The 25,558-nt window shown below is 32.4% G+C and overlaps 3 protein-coding genes across 3 annotated transcripts; all 3 read right to left on the bottom strand.

The window, feature by feature from the left end:
- Window positions 1-2,173: 2,173 nt before the first annotated feature.
- LOC133676079 (sesquiterpene synthase 2-like) lies at window positions 2,174-4,612 on the bottom strand. Its single transcript, XM_062097650.1, has 6 exons — window positions 4,345-4,612; window positions 3,879-4,245; window positions 3,482-3,700; window positions 3,223-3,361; window positions 2,862-3,110; window positions 2,174-2,467 (listed from the first exon to the last, which is right to left on the bottom strand). Exons 1-6 carry the CDS (start codon window positions 4,610-4,612, stop codon window positions 2,174-2,176), a joined length of 1,536 nt encoding a protein of 511 aa, XP_061953634.1.
- An 8,474-nt stretch (window positions 4,613-13,086) lies between these two features.
- Window positions 13,087-15,765, bottom strand: LOC133675215 (sesquiterpene synthase 2-like). Its single transcript, XM_062096521.1, has 7 exons — window positions 15,652-15,765; window positions 15,244-15,511; window positions 14,778-15,144; window positions 14,382-14,600; window positions 14,130-14,268; window positions 13,752-14,000; window positions 13,087-13,380 (listed from the first exon to the last, which is right to left on the bottom strand). Exons 1-7 carry the CDS (start codon window positions 15,763-15,765, stop codon window positions 13,087-13,089), a joined length of 1,650 nt encoding a protein of 549 aa, XP_061952505.1.
- A 3,003-nt stretch (window positions 15,766-18,768) lies between these two features.
- On the bottom strand, window positions 18,769-24,785 carry LOC133676078 (lysM domain receptor-like kinase 4). Its single transcript, XM_062097649.1, has 5 exons — window positions 23,187-24,785; window positions 22,281-22,415; window positions 22,129-22,193; window positions 19,077-19,270; window positions 18,769-18,950 (listed from the first exon to the last, which is right to left on the bottom strand). Exons 1-5 carry the CDS (start codon window positions 24,783-24,785, stop codon window positions 18,769-18,771), a joined length of 2,175 nt encoding a protein of 724 aa, XP_061953633.1.
- Window positions 24,786-25,558: the final 773 nt, after the last annotated feature.

The raw sequence follows: 25,558 nt of genomic DNA, 5'->3' as shown, positions 1-25,558 counted from the left end.
GGTCATAAATCATGAATTGCACAATGCACATCTCCACTAGGATGCGTCTCAAAAGTTAATAGAAGATTATCTAAAGACTTTTTACTCGGGTCATCCTTAATGAATTGTATTTTATCTTCACGGTTTATAGATATCATTCCTAAAGAACAACATTGTGTATTACAAGTCCATTTAGCACATCGGTGACAGACTTTCAGTTGTTTTGCACGACATTTCTTTACAAAAGTGCTTTTACCTGTCCCAGGCATGTATGAAATGAAAGAATTGGAAGACTCACTTGATAATCAGACCTTTGCTTCAATCATCCAACGAATATCTTTAGGAATTCCATGGTTCATCAACAACCTTAATCTTTCATACCTAGCACGGTAAATGTTTGCAATCGCATTCGGAGGCAAAGCGGGAAAATACTTTTTCAATTTTTCAAGAGTGGTGTCCATTTTTTAGATGAGAGGAAAAGAGATGCAAAGAAAATAGAATGAACAAGGAATTGAACAAATATATACACAGATATCAGTTATCATGGGAAACTGAAAGAACCGACATAAGAGTCACAGAGTACCGTTATCCACCATTTGACTAGGGTTGGAGAAAGACTAGCAAAACAAGAGTCACACCAAAAAGAAACACAACAACAAAGTTAGAAAAACAAAATAATCAACATTTATATATAGGATCATTCAAACCAATGGATGCATTTTCACTACGAAAATTATCAAAGTAAGCTTTCAAATGATGTTCATTTACCTTAAAAACATTGTCATTCTTGCTTTATGAATTTTTGAATTCTCATATGCATCATTTCTTATTTCCTCAAGCTCATTTATTTGTAACTTACACAGCTGACTAGCATCATTAAGGTTTGAATTGAAAGCTTTGATAGCCCAATAAGCTTTATGTTCAAGTTCCACATACCTTTGAGAATAAGAAGATATGCAAGCATATGGTAGATCATTTATATTGGAATAAATTTTAGTGAAACACATACCTTTCAACCACATGAGAATTGAGTGTTTAGTTCTGTTAGGGTCTATGTATTTAACTTATTCTATCTTCGAGTGAAAATGAAAATGCTTATTAATAATTATAAGTTGTTTAAGAATATTTATTCATGATATGTTATGATTTTTGAAGAGTTTGATTGTTTTTTTTGTTGATGGCATTGCAACCTTTATTTTGTTTTTCATGGAAAGTTAATTTGAGTTTTGCCCGAGCACGAGCAAAAGTTAAGTCTAGGAAAATTTGATGAGAATGCAAAATATCATACTCTTCTCCCGTAATGTTTATTATTTTATACTTATTTGATTCCTAAATGTATTCATTATTTTTATAATTCAATTTCGAATGTAAATGGAGGCGTTAATGGTGAAACGAAGTTATTTTAACCATTCTGAACAATTTCAATAATGTTTTGTAATTGGGGCATATCTCTCTCGCCAAGCTTTGCTTGAGGTGATCCAAAATGCTATGAAACCCTAAGGAACAAATATACGACTTTCATGTTTTTATTTTTGAGAGTTGCTCACTGCATCAAGGTCTAGATTGGTTATAAAGACATTGCACCTATGTTGCCAACGTGCTGGAACGTCTTTGAGCATGCAAATCTAATATCATGTGATTTATTTTTGGAAGCTTCTAGACTTGGTGCATAAATTTCAACTAAAAACATCACTTTTCTTGTTATATTCCACTTGTGGTTGTGTTGTTTAGCTCCATCAATCTCTCTAATTTTTAACGCTGCTACTAGATTAAATTTTAAGGCTTGTCTTAAATTGTTTAGTAGCTAGGATTAATTAGATTTCTTGTTTTCTAATTGACTATAGTTGAGGAGAGATAGGAAAATAGTTCTAATGATAACTATTCAAAGTGCAAATTGATATACATGCATTGATGATCAGTTATAAATGACCCGATGATGAATGTTGACTTGGACTAAGAATTATTTTTCATACCCGATGATGAATTATTTTTTTGTTAAACAGTCTTGGTTTTATTTTTAGTTGCATGTTGCAGCACACCAACTATATATATCAAACTAAAATAGAAAAAGGTACAAATTAAGAAAAATAAGTCTCCTTATTCTATTAGAAAGTCTCCTTCGCTCCTCGTTAGCATGGGGCTATAATAGGCAGGCATTTGTTTCCTCCGCAAGCGGAAATCCGCAACCTAGCAGTTATATTGGCACTGAATCTATAAGCAATGACGCAACATTGTTTTTCATTACTTGTCCAGCATGGGTATACCCATCTTCCTCCTTGTAAATGACATCTATGACTCTCGAAAGATTGAGAATGCGTTCAAGCAGAGGCATAGGCACAGCGGTAGGTTTGAGACACTCTTCATTTATATCCTTCCAAGCATTGACGACTTGCATGTGAAACTCTTTATACACTTCTTGATCCGAGAGACCATATTGCCTTATGTAACATTCGACTCCTGAGGCAGCATATCCTCTCTCCTGTTCAAACTGAAAAGTATACATAATAAGATTAAAAGAAGCTCAGAGACCTTTATGACATGTAGGGTGGAGTTTTTGTATTGGTTTGGAAATAAAGGGAAAAGGTTTGGGAATTAATCCATACTTTCAGTAAAAAATCTAGAAGCTATAATTAGTAAAGCAATCATGCATGGAGCACAATTATATTTGGTCTATAATAAATTGACATAAAAATAAATGTATCAAACTTCTACCATATTTATGGCATCAATGTAATTAGTTGTTTATTTCCTCCTCAATAAATCCATGCAGTTCATCCATTTCCAGACTATCATGTTATCCTAACTCCAACAGCTATTACTTTCAATGAATTTCAAACAATCTTTACTTAAATGTTTTTTAACAAATTAAAATAAGCTCATACCTTATGTGATTTTACATCATCCATGAGTCTGCTAATTGTTTCCGAGGCTCTAACAATTTTAGGGCGATTGAACACCCAGACAAATGCTTGCTCGGTCACCATGTCGCCCATGCCAATGAAAGACACGGTTGCGAGCAAGGAATAACCCGACGATACTAGAGCCACCTGCATATATTCTTCTATCGTTGGGATATGATTTTCATGGAACCATTTGGCTTCGTTAAAGTAGGCATGGACTAGAGCTTTCATCTGTTATACATCGTAGATATAAAAATCATTACTAAGTTAAACATAATAGAGTAATTTCTACAACATAGTATATTAGTATTTGATAGGAGAGAGTCGAGAGTGTGGTGCATACTGCTTCTTTTCCAAAGTGGACTCTGTAGGACCATCCCTTCTTCGCCACTTCTTCCTCAATTTCACTATAAACATTCAATACTGCCTCATAACATATTTTCATGTAATCTGGAAGCTGGTGCATGCTTTTTGTGTCCCACCTGAAAATTAAGTTTCCAGGTTTTTGTAATCGCATTGTAACCGTTATTTGTCTCTTAATTAAGGTCTACTTCAAAAAAAAAAATCAAATAAAATAAAAGAGCCGTTTCCAGGCAACAAACCTGTCAATTGCTTCTGTGAAATGTTCCAGCTCTTCAAGGGTGCCATAAACATCATAGATGTCATCAATAGTCGATGCCATGGCTATTACTTTGGTAAGTATTTTCCTAGCGAGGGAGTACTGAGGCTCAAAATATACACCTACTATCCAAAAGAAGCACTCGACCACCCTGTCCCTTGCAAAAGGAAGCCTTCTAACAAAGTCCAAACCCTTCCACCACCTGAACACAAATAAAATATTGAGCACTATCTGAACAAGTAAATAGCTTCGCAAGTAATCCTCAAAAAAGGAAAAAGAAAGAAAAGGCGCTTATGCACGCATTACAACTGGCTCTCTGCGTCAATATTCATTTTAACATGTCAACGTGCATTCATTCTAAATTTGGATACAAGTATCACCTTGTAATTTCTGCAAGCTCTTCTTTATGTAATTCTTGCACGAGATTGAAATTCAACTTTGCAAGCCTTAGTAAAGTTTTGTTACATGACGGCTCGTCCTGATATATAGAAATGTAGCGCCTGCTCTCCAGTCTTGGAACGCCCCTTTGGATGGGCTGCTTTAGGGCATGAGAAACTTTTGCTGTTAGTGGACAGTCTGGACTAGTTGCCATGGACTTGAGGTGGATGGTTGTGAAAGCAAGGGCCTCATCAAGAATATCTTCTCCATGCACCGCTAGATGTGCTGCTTCATAGAGACCTAGGATGCCTCGAGCATCATTGGATTGCTTGAAATAACCTTTGTCATCTTTGAACTTGTTGAATATATCTGAATTAAATCACCAAACAAATGGACTTGAAAATTTGTATGAAGATTGTGTCGTGCACATTTCTTATAACAAATGGCCATACATATACTTATAATTACCACATGAAACGTTGTAGCCATGTTGTCTTAGTAGTCGAAAACCAAGAGCAGTGTTGTAAAGGTCATCATCTTCCATACCAATACGGTTATTGTAGATATGCTGTAGTGCTTCTTCTATCTCTGTTTCAAAGTGGTAAGCCACACCTAGGCGCTGGATTGCATCTATAAGATCCAGCTGTTGTGATGAATTACTAGCTGCAGCCACGAGTTCCCTCTTAAATTGTTCCCTCAGCTTTTCAATTTCTTGCAATTCAATGGTTTCATGCATTTACAATATCTAAAAATGTAAACCATGTAAAACTAATTGCCTATATATCCATCAATCTTTTTAGATCAAGCTCCCTAAATTAAAAAGTTTCGTGTCAATCAATCTTCCTTTATCAAGATATTACAGCTGACATGCCCCTTAAATTGATATTAGTTGATCACAAAGTATCAATTTATCAACCATTAATTGATGTTATTGATAGGAGAAAACCTTGGTAAACGCATAGATTTCTAGAACTTAATGAAAATATAAGGGAGAGTAATTATATATTAATCAAATGCTTCACAAATAGAATAACAATTTATTTCAATGTGATTGGTGCACTTATAAAAAACTAGATTGGTAGCAATTAGAATAACATTTGGTGTTATCAATATGAAGAGGAATAAGAATAAGCTAAGGAATATCGAGTTCACCCAACAAACCTAAAAGCCAAACAATCTTAGAGCATGCAAATGACATAACACAATATTCAAACTCATTTGAGAATTTAGAAACTAGATCATGCTTCTCACTATTCTAAGAAATAAAAGCATGATCAAGAAACATGCATTAACCAGTAACTGAATGACGAGTATGAGGACACCCAGCTCAATTCGCATCATTAAAACCAATCAACTATAAAGAAGTCATATCGAGAAAGAATAACCCTTGACCATAAGTACCCATGATATAATAAAGGATACATTGCACAATGGCCAAGTAAGAATTGCAAGGAGCCTGCATAAACTAACTTGCTATACAATAAAAGAAATATTACGCTGAGTAATTATCAAATAATTCAAACTCCCTACTAGTTGCCTATATGATGGTAGCATTAAGTTGACCTCCACTGGTGTAAGCACCACATAACTAGAATGAAGACCAACTAGGATGAGAAGCTCTTAAGAATACTTGTGTTGATACAAAAGTGTGCTAGTCAATAAACAATATACCTCAATACTAAGAAAATATTGCAGGGTATCGAGATCTTTCATATGAAATGATGTATTAAAATGGATTAATAAATGCTCAATCAACTAAGAATCAGGCCCTTTAATAACAATACCATTCTTATATACAAGAAGTACAATAATGAAACAGAATCTAAATAAAATAAAATAAAAAAGAGTAGATACATGGTGTTTGCTTTAATTCATATATAGATCACTTCAAAATGACAAACCTCAAAGGAGGAGTGAGTGAACATGCTAAGTGAAGCAGTCATATATGTTTTTTTCTTTAAGGTTTCCATGCAGAAATGCATTTATCACATTTATATGTCGAATTGACCATCCTTTTAAGTCAGTGATAACCATAACAATGTAAGTAGTACTAATCTTAGCCACAAACAGCTCCTTAGAATCAAACCTTACTCTTGTTGATTTTCAATTAAAAGCCACAAGACGAGAGATACTTATTAACAATTAAAAGTTGTTTGAGAATGTTCATGATATGTTATGCTTTTTGAAGAGCTTGATTGTTTTTTGTTGATGGCATTGCAACCTTTATTTTGTTTTTCATGGAAAGTTAATTTGAGTTTTGTCCAAGGACAAGCAAAAGTTAAGTGTGAGGGAATTTCATGAGAATGCAAAACATCATATTTTTCTCCCTTAATGTTTATTACTTTATACTTTATACTTAATGTTTATTCGATATTTTTCTCCCTTAAGTGTGAGGGAAGTTAACATAAAGCTAAAGTGATTGCACGGTTTCCTCGTTTTCATCCTTTGCCACCCCCCTGCATCCAGCTTTATCGATCGCTCCGACTTCTCTAGTTGAATACCATATGGATATAGTTCTCACTAGCAGTGGACACCTAAAATACTTTAATTATGTTATTGGAAATCAATTATTTATTTTTTTAATATAAAAAAGAGATGGTTAAGTGACAATAGTTTTATAAAAAGAACAAAAAAAAATCCCAACATTCGGCTTATTAACTTAACTATATCTAATAAGATCGGTTAATTTAATAATTTGATTTAAATCACAGGCAACAATAGTAAATGAACCGTAAAAAAACCTAGCAATAATTAACTAAAAAAATGAGTCCTCAATATCATATTTGTAAGGAGAAGAAAGAAAAGATCGTTAGAGACCCATCGCCACTCCATCATGGACATTGCCCACAACTAAAAGAGTTTGTTGAGATGGTTCAAAGTATACTGTAAAAGGATGCAAGACGACATCTAAAGAATCCACATGGTTTGTTAGAGCAATGCCCTGAAAAAGCAAAAAAAACAAAACACAATGAAGTGAGTATATGTCTATATTCAATCAATTAATTCTATTTAATTTAAGAAAAAAATTATTTTAAGAAAATATATCTAACAAAGAACAAAAAATAAAAATATGCTAGATAACCTAACCTAACCAAATAAAAAAAATAAAGGATAAAACAAATGATGTAGAAAGAACACACACACACACACATACACACACATATAACACCAAGCTCAATCTCATTTTACCCAATAACAACAAAAAACCCAATAGTGAAATAATAAAATTATCATTGGATCCAAGGCATAAAAAAATAAACCTCAAGGGCAAGAAGGTATTTTGACTTTGAAAATAAAAAGGATAAGATGAAAATACCCCTTTTTTATAGTCAAAGTATTTTTGTATATACAAATTTGATAAACTTCAATAGGTTAGAAAGCATAAAGCTTATGATGCATTTAATGGCTATAAATTTATAAGATCAAACTTTGATGCATTTCTAGTTTTAATTCACTCTAAGATTGTGATATTTATGGGTGTGAAAAGATATCGTTGTGGTCTTGACGAGACATTCTCTTGCTTATAATAAGTTTATTTTGACAAATCTTACCCTTGTATTCTTAGAAATATTATAGCAGTCAAAGAATTGATTCATGTCACGAATTCACTTGTAGTTACCCATTTTTTGGGGATCCCCACACAAAATATAAGAGAAAATTAAAAAATTAAAAAATTGTCGGAAGAAAAAATAAAAATATATCAGATAGAAAAGGACACCGGGGCATCTAGAAAATAGTCAAAGATTGGTCAAGGAAGATATGAAATACAAAGATTAAAATTTGATAATATATTTTCAATTGATGAAGGTCCTATTAGTAAAGAAAATTCAATTAGAGGAAGAAAAATTCAAAATTGGATGTTTAAGGACCCAATTAGATTTTTTTGAAAGTTTAATTGAATTTATAGAGGGTTTAATTGCAAGAAACTTGATTTTTTAAGTCAATTTAGGCTTTAATTGAAAGAAATTAAAGTTTAGAGGTTGAATTACAATTTGTAAGAGTTAATTTGGTCAAATCAGGGGCTTAATTGCATAAATATTGAAGTTTAATGGGCAATTAGGGATTTGATCGAAGAAATTCAAAATCAAAGACCAAACTGGAAAAGACACATGAATATAGGCGCTGAAATTAACCGAATCAGGGGTCAAATTGAAGAAATTGAAAGTTTGTTGATCAATTAAGGGTCAAAATGCACAAATTCAAAACCAATGACCAAAATAAAAAGACAACAAACTTTAGGGCTAACATATGAGTTTGGCAATGATGCAATTGAATTGATTCTTAAAATCAAAATCTCATTTGAGGACTTGATTAAACAAATATAAAAAATTAAGAATTGATTTGGAAATAAAGACTTCTTGGCCACCATTTTCATTTAAATGAAATGATGTGTTTTGTACAACAATGCTATTTTTTTAACTATTACAAGAAAAAGACAGAACTACAAAACAATGTTATTTTGATGGCACTATTTGCATGTTCTTCCCCTTAACGTGCATTGCAGGTAGGGGAAGAAGGTTTTCTCTCCCTCCTTTGCAAAGCCTCTCTCGCCTCTCTCTCCCTCTCTCTCATGTGCCCAAAACCCCTACACAACCCATGTCCCTTCCATGGCCTACCACTATGATGAAAAGGGTAGAGGGGAAAAGCCTTGCGGGCGGCTGCACAATGCAGGCTTAGTCCATATAATTAGGTTGAGCCCAACCCAATATATTATTATATAATATAATAAAAATATATAATAAAATATTATATTAAATAAAAACAAAAACATAAAAAATTCAAAAACAATTCAAAAATCCTTTCAAAAAAAAATATGTGATTTTCTCATGAATTTTTCTACTATTCTTGCTTAATATTGGTTTGTACTTTTATAATGTAAAGATACAAATCCAGTATTAAAATGTCTGGTTTTCTCCGATGTTGCAAAAAAGTCTAAAAATACAATAATTTTTTTTTGTTTTCATGCATACGACCAAACAATAATTTTTTTTTGTTTTCATGCATACGACCAAACAATAATTTTTTTTTGTTTTCATGCATACGACCAAGTCTAAAAAAAAAGAATATATAAAAAATCATATTGTATTTTCATATAAAATTAAGAGAAATGAAAAAAAAAATATGTATTAGCATGTATTTTAGGCTTTAATAACCAGTTTATTAAAGCCATGAGAACTAGGTCCATATTTCAAAAATACCAAAAAAAATATTTTGTTTTCTTTTAGTATGTCAGATGACAAACTTATATGTAAAACGTATTCCTGATATTAAATAAAAAGGTAGTTTTATGTTGACATTAAAACAATTAGGTTTTTTACTTAATAAGATAAGGATCTTCTTATCGAAGAGGACTTTTTTAAAACCTTAAACAGACCAACAATTAGAAAGTACAGCAATACATTAGTTTATATCATATAATTAAATAATACAGTTTATCTCAAGTAAGGCGTATTGAGGGTGCTAATACCTTCCCTTTTTGCAACCAGTCCGCTCGCCCGATCTCTTAGACTAGTTAAGGTTCCTAATGACCAAAATACTAGGTGGCGACTCCCATTCCCTCTTTTCACTAATAAAGGGCAATAATTTCTTGTCATTTCCATTTCCCGATCCAAGAGGATGTTCACTACGACGCCATATACGTGCGACACCACCTATTAAAGATCCATGAGTCAAGTTAGCCCTCAAAAGTCAAGGCTTCTACCTTGTTATGTTTCATGACTTGATCATCAAGGTCATCATAGTTGTGGTGACCTTGATTGTGGTTGTAATGATGGTTAATAGGGTGAACTGACCTCTAACGGTAATTGTTTGAATGCTTACTATTGTTAAGGTCATCAAATTCATTATGACCCTAGTGGTGGTCATTTTGGCAGTTTCTACAAAGAAAAAGTATTCAAGGATTCCTATGCTTGTCATTAGAATGCTTTCTCTCATTAGCTTGCCTTGTTTGTAAAGTTTTTATAAATTCCACTCTCTTAGAAAGATTGTTCATCTGAATGGACATGTTGTTCACATCAGGTTGTATAAGTTGTGATTGCTCTTGAATATCCCTAAGAGCATTACTAGTCTATGGGTACTTGGTAACCATGAGTTTTGGATTGTGTACTAGATGACTACTTTGTAAAAGCATGCAATATTAATCTAAGAATGATAACTGATATCACAAACAACACTTGCAAGTAAAATACAATATAAAATTAAAGTTAATATTTGATTATTTGTTCATCTTGAAGACTAAGTAATAACAAATTAAATCAAGAAAAATAACAAGCAAGCAATGTGGATCCTCTATATGTACAAGAGTAATCCAAATACAATGTTTCAATTTTTCCAATAAATTTAACCAAGCTCCGTAATTAATTAAGAGGATCAAATATTCAATATAAGTAAATAAATAAGCCAAAATTTGAGGTAACTCAAATTAAGTGCAAGACGATTATATATTTAACCAAGCTCCATAATTAATTAAGAGGATCAGTTATTTTTCTTTAAACTATTTTTTCATACTCAAAACCCCATCTTTGTTTGCGTATCACAATATTATGGTTGATATTCTTTGTGGAAACAACAAATACTCGCACTACTATTTTTTTGCTAAACAGTCTTGGTTTTATTTTTAGTTTCATGTGACAGCACACCAACTATAAACATCAAACTAAGATAGAAAACGTACAAAATAAGAAAAATAAGTCTCCTTTGCTCCTCATTAGCATGAGGCTATAATAGGTAGGCATTTGTTTCCATAATTGTACTCGCAAGCGGAAATCTGCAACCTAGCAGTTATATTGGCACTGAATCTATAAATAATGACGCAACATTGTTTTGTATACTATTTTATTTACTCAAATCATCATGATTTCTAAACTAATTCACTGAAGACTCTCATCCATGATCATCATAAAAATTTCCTCAAAGTCTTCACCACTTTTAATCAAATAGCGTGATCATATGGTTTTTTATACCAACAATCAATGTTTGTTGTGCGTAAGGTCACACATTAATTTATTTGGAATTCCCTTCCATATTTTCTCTAAATGTTTGCACTCCAAATTTATAAAAACTCTTTCTTTAAAATAATTATTTTACCTGATCGGGAAGTTTACACAATTTATCACTAATTAACATGTTGTGTATTGATTTTATTACTTCTTTTCATCCAAAATTTAAGTTGAATTACTAAAAGTTCTTTATCCTCGTCTGTAACAATTTTCCTTTTTAATTATCATTTCTCAATAAAAACTTTATCATTTTTACCACTGATTTATCAATTTTAGGTTGAGGTTTACATTATAATTCTTGTTATGCATGTGATCCTAGCGGTGGAGAATAAGAAGATATGCAAGCCTATGGTAGATCATTTATATTGGAATAAATTTTAGTGAAACACATACATTTCAAACACATGAGAGTCGACCGTTAGGGTCTACGTATTTAACTTATTCTATCTTCGAGTGAAAATGCTTATTAATAATTATAAGTTGTTTAAGAATGTTTATTCATGATATGTATTGATTTTTGAAGAGATTGATTGTTTTTTGTTGATGGCATTGCAACTTTTATTTTGTTTTTCATGGTAAGTTAATTTGAGTTTTGCCCGAGCACGAGCACGAGCAAAAGTTAAGTTTAGGGAAATTTGATGAAAACGCAAAATGTCATACTTTTCTCCCTAAATGTGTTCATTATTTTTATATTTCAATTTCAGATGTAAATGGAGGTGTTAATGGTGAAACAAAGTTATTTGGGCGATTCTGAACAATTTCATCACAGTTTTGTAATTAAGGCATATCTCTCTCACCGAGCTTTGCTTGAGGTGATCCAAAATGCTATGAAACCCTAAGGAACAAATATACAACTTTCAAGTTTTGATTTTTGAGAGTTGCTCACTGCATCAAGGTCTAAATTGGTTATAAAGACCACCTGTGTTGCCAACGTGCTGGAACGTCTTTGAGCATGCAAATCTAATATCATGTGATTTATTTTTGGAAGCTTCTAGACTTGGTGCATGAATTCTAGCTAAAGACATCACTTTTCTTGTTATATTATGACTCTATTTTATTATATAATAATTTCATTGAATATTCAAATTTGATGGTTATTATTGGATAGTATTTTTAGAGATTTTGTAGGCAGAAAAAGATGAAAAAAAAACATGAAAAGGAGAAAAAAGAGATCAGATCAGATTTCATCTCCCCTCTCTATTCTTTCTTCCTCTTTCTTATTTTCTTTGTCTTCTTTGTTATTTTTGTGATAGTACTATGTAACTAAATTTGACTTAGTCGAAGGAAACGGAAGCCTCTGAATTAAAAAAACTGTGAGATCTATTTTATTTTCATTTTTTAATCTATGCTTTGAGTATTGAGTGCTCTTCGATGTCTATTTTTCATGATTGTCTCGTTTAATTACTAGGAAGCCTCTAGTTTATTATTTGTTGCATCTACTGCTAGGTTAGATGTCAAATCTATAATTGTTTAATCTCACTAATCTACGAAGTAACTAAAAATTAATGATTTGCTGCATCAGAAATTAGTAAATCCTAGAAAGAACTTTCAACTAAATTAAATGCAACTGCTTGTAGCTGCTTGTATTTGTGTTGTTTAGCTTCATCAATCTCTCTAATTTTTAAGGCAACTACTAGATTAAATTTTAAGGCTTGTTTTAAGTTGTTTAGTAGTTAGGATTAATTAGATTTCTTTTTTTCTAATTGACTATAGTTGAGAAGAGATAGAAAAATAGTTCTAATGTTAACTATTCAAAGTGCGAATTGATATATATATCCATCGATAATCAATTGTAAAAGACCCGATGATGAATGTTGGCTTGAAGCAAGGATTATTCTTTTGATTGATTTTGATATTTTAATTTGAGTTATTTCTTAGTTATTTTTTTAAATTGTTTTTGTTATACTTAAACCCTCCATCTTTATTTGTGTAGCACAATATTAATTAGGCTAAATATTCTTTATGAAAACGACAAAAACTCGCACTCTTATTTTTTTTGTTAAATAATCTTTGTTTTATTTTTAGTTGCATGTGACAGCACACCAACTATATATATCGAACTAAAATAGAAAAAAGGTACAAAATAAGAAAAATAAGTCTCCTTATTCTATTAGAAAGTCTCCTTTCCTCCTCCTTAGAATTTATAGTAATAAAAAGGCTATAATAGGCAGGCATTTGTTTCCTCCGCAAGCGGAAATCTGCAACCTAGCAGTTATATTGGCACTGAATCTATAAACAATGACGCAACATTGTTTTTCATTGCTTGTCCAACATGGGTATACCCATCTTCCTCCTTGTAAATGACATCCATGACTCTCGAAAGATTGAGAATGCGTTCAAGCAGAGGCATAGGCACAGCGGTAGGTTTGAGACACTCTTCATTTATATCCTTCCAAGCATTGACGACTTGCATGTGAAACTCTTTATACACTTCTTGTTCCGAGAGACCATATTGCCTTATGTAACATTCAACTCCTGAGGCAGCATGTCCTCTCTCCTGTTCAAACTGAAAAGTACACATAATAAGATTAAAAGAAGCTCAGACCTTTATGACATGACATGTAGAGGGTGGATTTTTTGTATTGGTTGGAAATAAAGGGAAAAGGTTTGGGAATTAATCCATACTTTCAGTAAAAACCGTAGAAGCTATAATTAATTAGTAAAGCAATCCATAAATTGACGTAAAAATAAATGTATCAAACTTCTACCATATTTATGGCATCAATGTAATTAGTTGTTTATTTCCTCCTCAACAATCCAAGCAGTTCATCCATTTCCAAACTATCAAGTTATCCTAACTCCAGCAGCTATTACTTTCAAGGAATGTCAAACAATCTTTACTTAAATGTTTTTTAACAAATTAAAATAAGCTCATACCTTATGTGATTTTACATCATCCATGAGTCTGCAAATTGTTTCTGAGGCTCTAACAATTTTAGGGCGATTGAACACCCAGTCAAATGCTTGCTCGGTCACCATGTCGGCCATGCCAATGAAAGACACAGTTGCGAGCATGGAATAACCAGTCGTTACTAGAGCCAGCGGCATATATTCTTCCATCGTTGGGATATGATTTTCATGGAACCATTTGGCTTCGTTAAAGTAGGCATGGACTAGAACTTTCATCTGTTATGCATCGTACATATAAAAGTCTTTACTAAGTTCAACATAATAGAGTAATTTCTACTAGGTAAACTACAACATATAGTATATTAGTATTTGATTTAAGGAGATTGTCAAGAGTGTGGTGCGTACTACTTCTTTTCCATAGTGGACTCTGTAGGACCATCCCTCCTTCGCCACCTTTTCCTCAATTTCACTATAAACATTCAATAGTGCCTCATAACATATTTTCATGTAATCTGGAAGCTGGTCCATGCTTTTAGTGTCCCACCTGAAAATTAAGTGTCCAGGTTTTTGTAATCGCATTGTAACAGTTATTTGTCTCTTAATCAAGCTCTACTTTTTTAAAAAATAAAACAAAAGAGCCGTTTCCATGCAACAAACCTGTCAATTGCTTCTGTGAAATGTTCCAGCTCTTCAAGGGTGCCATAAACATCATAGATGTCATCAATAATCGATGTCATGGCTATTACTTTGGTAAGTATTTTCCTCGCGAGGGAGTACTGAGGCTCAAAATATACACCTACTATCCAAAAGTAGCACTCTACCACCCTGTCCCTCGCAAAAGGAAGCCTTCTAGCAAAGTCCAAACCCTTCCACCACCTAAAACAAATAAAATATTGAGCACTATCTGAAGAAGTAAATAGCTTCACAAGTAATCCTCAAAAAAAGAAAAAGAAGAAAAAGGCGCTGATGCACGCATTATAACTTGCTCTCTGCGTCAATATTCATTTAAACATGTCAACGTGCATTCATTCTAAATTTGGATACAAGTATCACCTTGTAATTTCTGCAAGCTCTTCTTTATGTAATTCTTGCACGAGATTGAAATTCAACTTTGCAAGCCTTAGTAAAGTTTTGTTACATGACGGCTCGTCCTGATAGATAGAAATGTAGCGCCTGCTCTCCAGTCTTGGAACGCCCCTTCTGATGGGCTGCTTTAGGGCATGAGAAACTTTTGCTGTTAGTGGACAGTGTGGACTAGTTGCCATGGACTTGAGGTGGATGGTTGTGAAAGCTAGGGCCTCATCAAGAATATCTTCTCCATGCACCGCTAGATGTGCTGCTTCATAGAGACCTAGGATGCCTCGAGCATCATTGGATTGCTTGAAATAACCTTTGTCATCTTTGAGCTTGTTGAATATATCTGAATTAAATCACCAAAGAAATGGACTTGAAAATTTGTATGAAGATTATGTTATGCACATTTCTTATAACAAATGGCCATACATATACTTATAATTACCACATGAAACGTTGTAGCCATGTTGTCTTAGCAGTCGAAAACCAAGAGCAGTGTTGTAAAGGTCATCATCTTCCATATCAATACGGTTATTGTAGATATGCTGTAGTGCTTCTTCTATCTCTGTTTCAAAGTGGTAAGCCACACCTATGCGCTGGATTGCATCTATAAGATCCAGCTGTTGTGATGAATTACTAGCTGCAGCCAAGAGTTCCCTCTTAAATTGTTCCCTCAGCTTTTCAATTTCTTGCAATTCAATGGCTTCACGCACCTGCATTAGTTACCATAATATTAAACGCATCATTAAATTTCTCAAAGGGAGAAGAAAATAACAAAGAATATATATATATATATATATATATATATATATATATATATATATATAGTTTTGTCCTTTTTGCATGCAATGACCTTGTCTTTGGGGAGATGGGAAATGAATTGATCACCCCAAATGCTTGGATGAAAATTGGCTGTCCGGCGAATAATCTCATTATGATGAGCTTCTTTGGAGACTTGGGTAGACATTTTGCTTCGGCAAGGATGCTCAATAGATGGCAAGTTTTTTATCGGTTAGGGAAATAGAGCAGTGAACAACATCTGCATAGATCACTTGTATTTATAGGCAGCTGAGAGGTGCAGTGGCGGAGCCATATGGGTGCAAAAAGGGCAATTGCTTCTTTTTTTTTCAAAATAATTTTTTGTTAGCTTCTTTTTTCTATACTAATTAGTTATTAAAAATATTAGAGTGTATACTCATTTATGGGTTAGTTGAATTAATATATGTATGAGTAATATTATATGCTAATGGATATGAATTGAAATGAATTTTAATGAATTAATAAGTATTTTGAAATGAATTTTATATGAAAAATTATGGTGATGAATTTACTAGTGATTAAAAGTGAAGTACATGACAACTAAAAAAATTAAGGACATAATAGATAAATTAAAAGAAAACATTTAATATTTATGTTTGTCATAGAACCATCTCAACCTAAAAGCTTAAGTTGTTAGGTGAGGTTCCAGGATATGATTTATATTATTCTCTTACTCACCCCCTCAAGTGAAAGCTCTTTGGGCTTGAAACTTACACATGCCCACTTTACCTTGTGCTTAATTTTTATCAAATAAATGGGGATGGTAAGATTCGAACTCGTAACCGCTTGGTCATCAAGGCTCTGATACCATGTTATAGAACCATCTCAACCCAAAACCTTAAGCTGTTAGGTGAGGTTCCAGGATATGATTTATATTATTCTCTAACTATATTTAATCCACTTGTACAAAACAACAAGTAAGCAAGAACACCATCAATTTGTGACAATCCCTTTAAGCTATGATTTTAGATGCTATGTATCATATGTCAGTATAGAATTATTTCCAAGAATTTTTGTGGTCCTTGGAAGATTTAGAAATAGATAAATAAAAGTTTGTTGTATATATTGAGAAAGATATTTTTATTGAGAAAAAAAATAAAATCATTATAAAGCAGTTTTAAAATATAAAATCTCGAAGAGAATAATTATAATGTAATTTTTTTTATTTTAAAAATTCTTAAATTAATTTTGCTTGACTTGAGTTGGTACATTTCTTTATATAACACATATTTATATAATATATAATATCAAATATTTATTAGTAATTTATCTTTTTATTTAAAAAATTCTAGCTCTATCGTTGGAGGCGGCTTGGGTGTTTATTAAGAACGTGAGAATATATATAATATTTGACCTGAATTTTTCAACACAAGTCTCAGGTTGGCTAGAATTATCAACAACGAATACCTCTTCATCTGCCCTACGTATACCTACACAGACAAAACTTTCTCACTCGGAAACAATGACTTCTAAAACGTTCTCTTCACCAACCCAGGATATAATCCATCCATCACCAATTTCCACACCAAAGACTGGTCCATTGCTTTCCTTTACAAGACTCTTATCATCACACGATAATTAATCTATTTCTTGACGGCGAGTAATATTATATATTAATGAATATGAATTGAAATGAATTTTAATGAATTAATAAGTATTTTGTTATGAATTTTACATGAAAAATGATAATGATGAATTTATTACTTCCGCTTCCCCTCTTGCACTTCTCTCCGCCGTCTCTTTCTAAGACAGAAAAACCACCTTGACAACTTCAAGCCTTCAAGTCACAGTACTTCTTGGATTGCCAAACATCTTTCACTACTAAATTCCCTTCCTTGCCGAAATTAATATTCGTCCGAGTAATATTATATATTAATAGATATGAATTAAAATGAATTTTGATGAATTAATAAGTATTTTGTTATGAATTTTATATGAAAAATGATGGTGATGAATTTATTAGTGATTAAAAGTGAAGTACAGGACTGCTAAAAAAATTAAGGACATAATAGATAAATTAAAAAAAAAACATTTAATATTTGTATTTAATCCACTTGTACAAAACAACAAGTAAGCAAGAACAACATCAATTTTTGATAATCCCTTTAAGCTATGATTTTAAATGTTATGTATCATATGTCAGCATAGAATTATTACCAAGAACTTTTGTAATCCTTTGAAGATTTAGAAATAGATAAATAAAAGTTTGTTGTATATATTGAGAAAGATATTTTAATGAGATTAAAAATAAAATCATTATGAAGCAGTTTTAAAATATAAAATCTCGAAGAGAACAATTATAATGTAATTTTTTTTATTTTAAAAATTCTTAAATTAATTTTGCTTGACTTGAGTTGGTACATTTCTTTATATAACACATATTTGTATAATATATGTTGTTACCCATTTTTGGGTTTCTAAAAAAATATTAGAAAATACAAGAAAAAGATATATATATATAAAAAAAAATATTCGGATGAAATTCAAAAATAATAGGAGCGAGAAAAAGGATCCTGGAATGCCGAAAAAAGATCAAAATTGGTTGAGGAGGTTCAAAAATGTTATTATTCTACTTGTTGCAAGTCAGAAAATCCGCGCGGCATCGGCTGTCGATTTTATCGTTGTTCGTTTGCTTGATTTTGTTGGGAGTCACCACTTAGTATTTAATCGAGGGCTACTAGGAAACCGAATGTACTGGTCTTGTCAGAGATTCGCGGGTAAGGAACTGGTTTTGGTTAGGGAAGGTATTAGCACCCCTAACGCACCCTACCTGAGGTAAGCTGCTTCGTGGCTTTGATGTGTTAAAGAAGTTTTAAAAATTGTCTTTTCATCGGATATTAGAAATACAACTTACGTATAAGTTAATAATTCTGGACCGTGAGCAAATTAAAATATTAAATTCTTCTTTAATCTTTGCAATTTTATCATAAATAAATGACTAAAAAATAACATCCATAAAAAAAAACTTACAAACACACACATACACTTTTACTCTATTTTTTCTTTTCTTTTCTTTTTCTTCTTTTTGTTTTTTTTTTCCTTTCATCTACACTTCAAATTATAAAAATTCAACAACTAAACAAAATTACATTAAACAATCTAAAATTTACAATATAACCCCAAAACAATCTGGAATTACAAGAAAGGACTTCTAAGCCATGGAACAGTGCTGCAAAGCCTCAGGAACAGTGGCGGCGTGTCTGCCCCACGAGCCACAACCACTGGCGGTGCGTGGGTTCACGCGCCGCCGCAAGCAGTGCCTGAAAATGGACGGATCTGGTCGGCTATCTTCTTCTCTTCCCTTCCTTGCCGGGCTGTGAGGAACGCCACTACCTGCAATAACAGAAAACGCACAACAGAGTCGATTTTAGTTTTTTGGTTTTCTTCTGTTTTGTAGATCTGCTTCTCTCTTAGCAAGCTCAGTTTCTTTTTGTTTCCCCTTTGTTCTCTGTTTCAAACGGTCGACAGTGTGACCATAGGGCTGCTGGCCTTTGAGTTTTGTCCGGTCTGCAGCTGTCGGTGGCCGGTGAATCTGTGGACGGCGCGGCTCCATGGGTGCTGCTTCTCTGTTGCTGTTGGTAGGCGGCTGAGGAAGAAAGGAGCCGCTGCGGGGCTGCTCTCGGTTATGGAGAAGCTGGGTTTGTTGCCGGTTGCTGTGGGGGAGAAGAAAATCAAAAGGTTTAATTTCTTCCAATAAAGCCTAAATTGACTTAAAAAATCAATTTCCTTGCAATCAAACCCTCCATAAATTCAATTAAACCTTGAATAAAATTGAATTGAGTCCATAAACATCTGATTTTGGACTTTTCTTTCCTAAATTAAATTTTCCTTATCAACAGGGCTCTCACTGTCGAATTTCAACCTTTTGTATTTTTTGAATCTCCTCAACCAATTTTGGCATTTTTTTCGACCTTCTAGCATCCTTTTCTAGCTCCTATTATTTTTGGATTTTTTCTGAATATTTTTTTGATATTTTTTTGTATTTTCTCATTATTTTTGTGGGAACCAAAAAATGGGTAACAACACTACTAATCAAGTATTAAAAAGTTTTGAAATACTCTAACGCTAATACCATAAAAACAAGTGTAATTTTAGATTTAATTGTTGAATTAGGGGGAAATTTTATCAAATTATTCTAATTACTTATTTATTAATTTTGGGGCAACTAGCTTGCCATTTGTTTTCCTTTACATGCATAAATTAGGTCCGAAGCTGCTACTATTTCAAAATCATCTTTATTTTATTCCTTGTTTTTGGATTTTTTTTCATATTTATATTAGAATTTTCAATTTAATTAATATTCTACTAATTAGAATGCTTTTCTTATATATATTTAAATAGCCTTGGAGGCTACTTCTTAGAAGAGAACTAATGAAAAAAACTTCTATGAATATATCAAAGTTCTCTTTATAATATTTTTCTCTATAATTAAGGGTTGTTATCTTAAACTTGAGTACTTGATGTAAAATAATATTTGACCTGAATTTTCAACACCTTCTGTTTTCTACACCTCCTGTGTTAAACATGGTTGCTGATGTTGTTGTATGGAAAACCATTTTGAATTGCAAAACATCGACCCCATATTTTGTTGATATATTCCAATGCCGACAGAATACTGTCGTTGAAAATTTGTTTGTCAATTATGTGGAATGCGTGCTGTGATATTTTCCAATGCCACATACCTAAACATGGTTTTCATTTCTGTGGGCAATGAAATGAATATTCCATTAGCAACGTAAACAAACTGAAAATAAAAATGTTAATAATAACCAAAATAAAAATTGATAAAATTAAAAGAGATAAATCAAGATATTCAATCATATAAAATAAAACTTTCATCTGATTGTGTTTACTTAACTTGTTTATTAAAATCAATAAAAGATAAATCTACAATCTAAAAAACTTGTGACTTAAAAGATAAACACAAATAAAATTGATAAATAAACTTATGCCTAAAAATAAAATTATCAAGGCCAAACATATCAACAATATTATTTAAAAATAAATATTTTTTATTTTTTAAAATAAATTGCATTTGTATAAAACACAAAAAAGTAAATTCTAAATGAATTAGTATAAAACCTTGAAAAAAAAACACATTTAAAAAAACAATATTAAAAAAAAAAACAGAGAGATAAGATAATATGAAGCATAATCTCTAACAAATCAAATGTCAAATGAAATCAATAAAAACAAATCAATTACACAAAAAACATTAATTAAAAGGCAACTAGAAATTTGATTTGATATGAGTTTTGTAGAGGGCTGCAATTTTTCTTTCTTAAAAACAGCTTGAGTGTACATACTATTTTGATATGTTTTTTTTACTTAATATAAATTATAAGTGTAAATCAAAAAGTTTATCCAAACATCTAATAATCATCTCTATAAATAAATAAAAAATTGTTAATAATAAGATAAAAGAGAAACTCAGAAAAATAAAATATAGATGTAGATCAAGATATTTGATCTCGCAAAATAACCAGTTTGAAAACTCATTTTTAGTTCATGAGTAGAAAATACAACTTCTTAATCGAAATGAGTATCATGGAGATTTCGGTGATCTAGTTTATGATGAGATAAATGTGAAATAGTATTCTACATCAATTTATGATGTTTATTTTGATGTAATTATGTTGATAATGATAACATAAACAATAACAGTAATGTCTAAGATGATAGTAGTAATGGTGTCCTTGTTGATAAGTTAGAGATTCAATGCAAATAAAATATGGAAGGAGTTCAACAAAATAAAATTGTTGATTTAAACTATTTTGATTCTTTTAATTACAAGTTCATTGCTATTACAAAAGTAAATGTATTCAAGGGTTATATGGAATAGAATTGATGAAGTTTGAGTTTTCTAACTTATTACTCTGTAAGCAAATGGAAGAGGAACAATTTTTTCAATGGTTGTTTCTTATACAAATTTTAAAATCAAGACAAGAGCAATTCAAACTTGACAAACACGAGAACACGTTTTCTCTAATCCCGAAAGACTAATATAAAAGATTTTTTCTAATATGTAATTTTATGTTTACCAATATAAATTTTAATCTAAACTTCCGATGAGGCAAAAAATTATCTAGGAAGTTTTAGACGTTTTATTGCCTACAACATTAAAATTTCATAACCATAGAAGATGAGGAAGGTCTTCAAATAAGACTAGAATGTATTGTTCATGATTTTCTATATTTTCAAAGTTAATTTAGAATATTTTTTTATTATTATTTGATTTAGAACTCTTGTATTAGTTTTTTATTTTTGTTTACTACTTTTTTTCTAATATATAAACAGCCTAGAAGAGCAGTAATGTAGACTTTTGATTAGAATATTTGTCTGATGAAATATTCAGCAGTAAAATTTTGAATTTAGGTTATTGGTGACCTTATTCAATAGAATTTTGCATTGCTTCTTGCTATCTTTTTATTTTCATCTACGTAAATTTGTCAACATTAGTTATTAGAATACGAAGCTTCACTGCCTACTGACATAAGACTAGTTAATCTACCACAAGATGGTTGCAGCAACATTACCAGTTCCCTTGTTGCAGATAGGGACATCATTTGCATCCCTCTTCATTATATTTCAGTATGTCAATCTCCAACAAAGCGTTAGACACAACATATGGCTTGATAAACCGACACTAGGTGATCATGTGACCTCAAAGGTGTCAATCCACGACTGTATCTCATCTTCCTGCTTGGAAATCACATGTCTGATCTTTCCAAGAAGCGTATGGTTATGAGAGAACAATGAAGCAGCATTATTCAGTCCTCGTTTAAATTTAAAGGTTAACTAGATTGGCACAGAATAACCACTTGAAAGAGGAAAACCTTTTCTGGTATTGAAGAGATCAAGCATATGTCTTATTCATCGTACTATTCAAGGCCTGATGATGAAAATAGCTACAAAGAGCTGAAAGCCTGAGTATCCTTTCAGTTTATATATAATAGGAGATGCAGTCTTAGAACATGTCCTGCTTCTGTTCCAGTATTTTCTACCATTCAGATTTTTCTCTCTAGCCTTCTGAAAATATCGAGATTTTTTTTCTTTTTTTCTTTCTTTTTTTTTGATGAATTAGTTCAATTTTTTTTTGTTCAAATCAGTACTTCCACGCAGCCCACTTGTAAGTAATTCACTTATATCATCCAAAGAGCAGAAAACAAACTGTCATATTCAGTAATAGGACCAAGAACATTATGCATATATATGATGCTCGATAATTAGGGAATAGAAACCGTGACTTCTCGTGTACAACTGTCAAGGAAAACAACATTCAAGCACATCTATCGAACATATGTTTTAATGCTTTGCCAAATGCCAACAGCTTAAAGCAGCTTCTGTTTGTCGGTTGACAAACATTGCATCATCAGTATCCTAAGCATTCATCGAAAAAATAGAAATTACTTCCAATTACTCATACAGAAAAAACTGAAGTGATTGCATTTTTTTTTTCATTTTAGAAGTTTCAAAGTACCTTCAGTATGCCATAGTTATATTTACAGTTTGATCAGAAGTACAATATGCGAAAAAAATAATTTTAAGAAAATATGAACTATACTATACGATTCTTGAAAGAGCTTTCAAAACATGATTCATGGTGGGTAGATGATGAGGATCCTCCTCCATGCAACACTTGGCCAGGAATGCCAAGCACATAGCATCACCCAATGAATAATCTCCTCCCAAAACAGGATCCATGAATTCCTTCAACTTTTCCAAGCAATGAGAAGAATCTTCAAACGCTCCATCAAATAAAAAACGGACTGAATCCTTCAAGATTTTCCCATCCCTAGACAAATCTTTTCCTGATATTAACTCAAGCAAAACAACTCCAAATGCAAATACGTCCACCTGTAGAGAGGCCTGACCATTAGTAAGGTATTCAGGTGTCCAATGGGCCTCTCTGCCTGGAGTCATATGTTTAATATTCCAGACAATGTCTTCCTTTTCTTCGTCAGAAATGACAGGTTTTGCAAGTCTAAACCCAGAAATCTTGGCTCTCCAATTGGCAGTTATAAGCACATTTCTAGTGTTTATATTTTGATGAACAAAGGCTGGTGCTGTGCAGAAGTGTAAGTAGTGAAGGGCATCTGCCAGATCAAAAGCAATCTGCATCCTTCTTAACCATGTAAGCTGCCTATCCAATTTCTTATTTGACAAGCAGTCCCTTAAGCTACCATTCTCAGCGAATTCGTATACAAGATAAGGATTAGCTCCATTGTATATTCCTTCAAGCTGTACAATGTTTAGATGATTGATCTTTGTCAAAATGTAAATGACACGGCGAGCACCTTCCTCTGACTCCATTTGTTCAATTGCTAGATAGTAACCTCCAATTCTACCTCTATACACTTCCACACCGATCTTATAAGCCTCGTTGAAATCTTCTGTCGCAGTCCTTAGCTCCTCCAAGCTGAAATTAATCAATGATTGCTTTAACTTGGACATTCCATCAAGAAAATCAGGTGAGACATTCGATGACACTGAACTTCTAGGAGTTAAAGGTTGGAACCTCCTAGGATGACACCGAATGCATATAAGAAGCCCACAAGCTACCATCATCATAACAACTGCCGCAGAAACACCTACGCCAAGAAATACATGTAAATTCCATTTTGTTGATTTGGTACCAGGTACAACTTTTTCCAGGGGAATCACTGCTCTAGGAGCAGGTGAGCTTCCTGGAAGAGAACCAGCACGCCACCTCACTTCCGGGACATCCTTTGCGGGAACAAGCAAAGTTGTTAGAGGAAAAATTGCTTCATATTGTCTTAGATTATTTGCATCCCTGATGTCTTTTTCGGGTAATCCAAATTTACTAGCGATGCCTTCAATGATATCCTTCTCTAAAATGGGGTATGTCACAAGATATTTCACTCCGTTTCTTCTTTGAGGCGAACCAGGACAAGCGCATCGAATTGGTACATTGATCAGAGAACCAACAGGGACATCATGGCCATCGAAATCTGCATTCTCCTCAATCAGACTTTGCACTTTCACCAAACCTGCAAAAACTTTGCAGGCAACTGATGCAAAAGAATCTTGCTTGGACATATTATGCATGAAAATAAACTTAGAGAACCCCCCAAGGCAATGGCATGTAATGGGGATGATGATATCTTTCCCAAGCGGGAGACTCCAGTTAGAATCATCTTCAGCCATTTTGTTGACAAAGAGAAGAATGGATTGATTTAAATTGAATAGGGAAGATATTAAAGAGATTGTGTCGAAATTCTCTTGAGCTCTATAGACTATATAAGCACCACAGTCTGAAATTCTTGGGCTGCAAAGGTAGTTTGATCCTTGAACTTGTGAAAGGGAGTCGCAGTTGGAGCTATCATAGGATTGTTGAGACAAGGTGGGCTTGACAAGAAAGATAATAATGCAAGAAAAGATGAATTTGGGAAGGGAAATCATGATAGACGTAAGCTTGTGTAGTGAAGCTGGTTCTTGGAGGAGAAATGGAGGGAATGAAAGTAGATGTTTGAAGTACGCAGTCCAGGTAAAAAAAAAAAATGATCAATAAAATGGCCGCCTGGCCGGCCTTACAACATGAAATCTTCAGCTTAATTTCTAGCATATGTACTTATGCATTAGTCTCACCATACAACACCCCTACTCTCTAGATTGTACACCCCGCTAATGTTTAAGATTCTGGATTTTTTAAAGTATATTTTATTTAGAAATATATTAAAATAATATTTTTTATTTAAAAAATATTATCAATATATTAATATGAACAAAAATCATAAAAAAATTAATTAAAAATTAAAAAATTGAAAATTAATTTTTAAACACAAAAACAAATACACTCCCTATCAAAAACCAAACCTCAAAGGAATTTAGTCTAGCGAAAATTATTCTAGAAATTAATACGAAAAAAATATGATGGATTTGATGTATAATTTATATTATCTGAATTCAATTACGATTTG

The sequence above is a fragment of the Populus nigra genome, chromosome 16 (genome assembly GCF_951802175.1).
Source record: "Populus nigra chromosome 16, ddPopNigr1.1, whole genome shotgun sequence".
NCBI lineage: Eukaryota > Viridiplantae > Streptophyta > Magnoliopsida > Malpighiales > Salicaceae > Populus > Populus nigra.
This window is presented reverse-complemented; position numbering and strand designations above follow the sequence as displayed.

What these genes read in the sequence shown, in the direction of transcription:
- LOC133676079 (XM_062097650.1), bottom strand. Translation starts at nt 4,612, where the DNA reads ATGCATGAAACCATTGAATTGCAAGAAATTGAAAAGCTGAGGGAACAA. An exon ending in GAGCTTGCAGAAATTACAAG is followed by an intron (nt 3,701 to 3,878) that starts GTGATACTTGTA and finishes ATTTGTGTTCAG; the next exon opens with GTGGTGGAAGGGTTTGGACT. An exon ending in TCCACTTTGGAAAAGAAGCA is followed by an intron (nt 3,111 to 3,222) that starts GTATGCACCACA and finishes GATGTATAACAG; the next exon opens with ATGAAAGCTCTAGTCCATGC.
- LOC133675215 (XM_062096521.1), bottom strand. Translation starts at nt 15,765, where the DNA reads ATGTCTACCCAAGTCTCCAAAGAAGCTCATCATAATGAGATTATTCGC. An exon ending in TGGCTACAACGTTTCATGTG is followed by an intron (nt 15,145 to 15,243) that starts GTAATTATAAGT and finishes GATTTAATTCAG; the next exon opens with ATATATTCAACAAGCTCAAA. An exon ending in GAGCTTGCAGAAATTACAAG is followed by an intron (nt 14,601 to 14,777) that starts GTGATACTTGTA and finishes TATTTGTTTTAG; the next exon opens with GTGGTGGAAGGGTTTGGACT.
- LOC133676078 (XM_062097649.1), bottom strand. Translation starts at nt 24,785, where the DNA reads ATGGCTGAAGATGATTCTAACTGGAGTCTCCCGCTTGGGAAAGATATC. An exon ending in CGTGGATTGACACCTTTGAG is followed by an intron (nt 22,194 to 22,280) that starts GTCACATGATCA and finishes AATATAATGAAG; the next exon opens with AGGGATGCAAATGATGTCCC. An exon ending in CTATGGTCACACTGTCGACC is followed by an intron (nt 18,951 to 19,076) that starts GTTTGAAACAGA and finishes CTGTTATTGCAG; the next exon opens with GTAGTGGCGTTCCTCACAGC.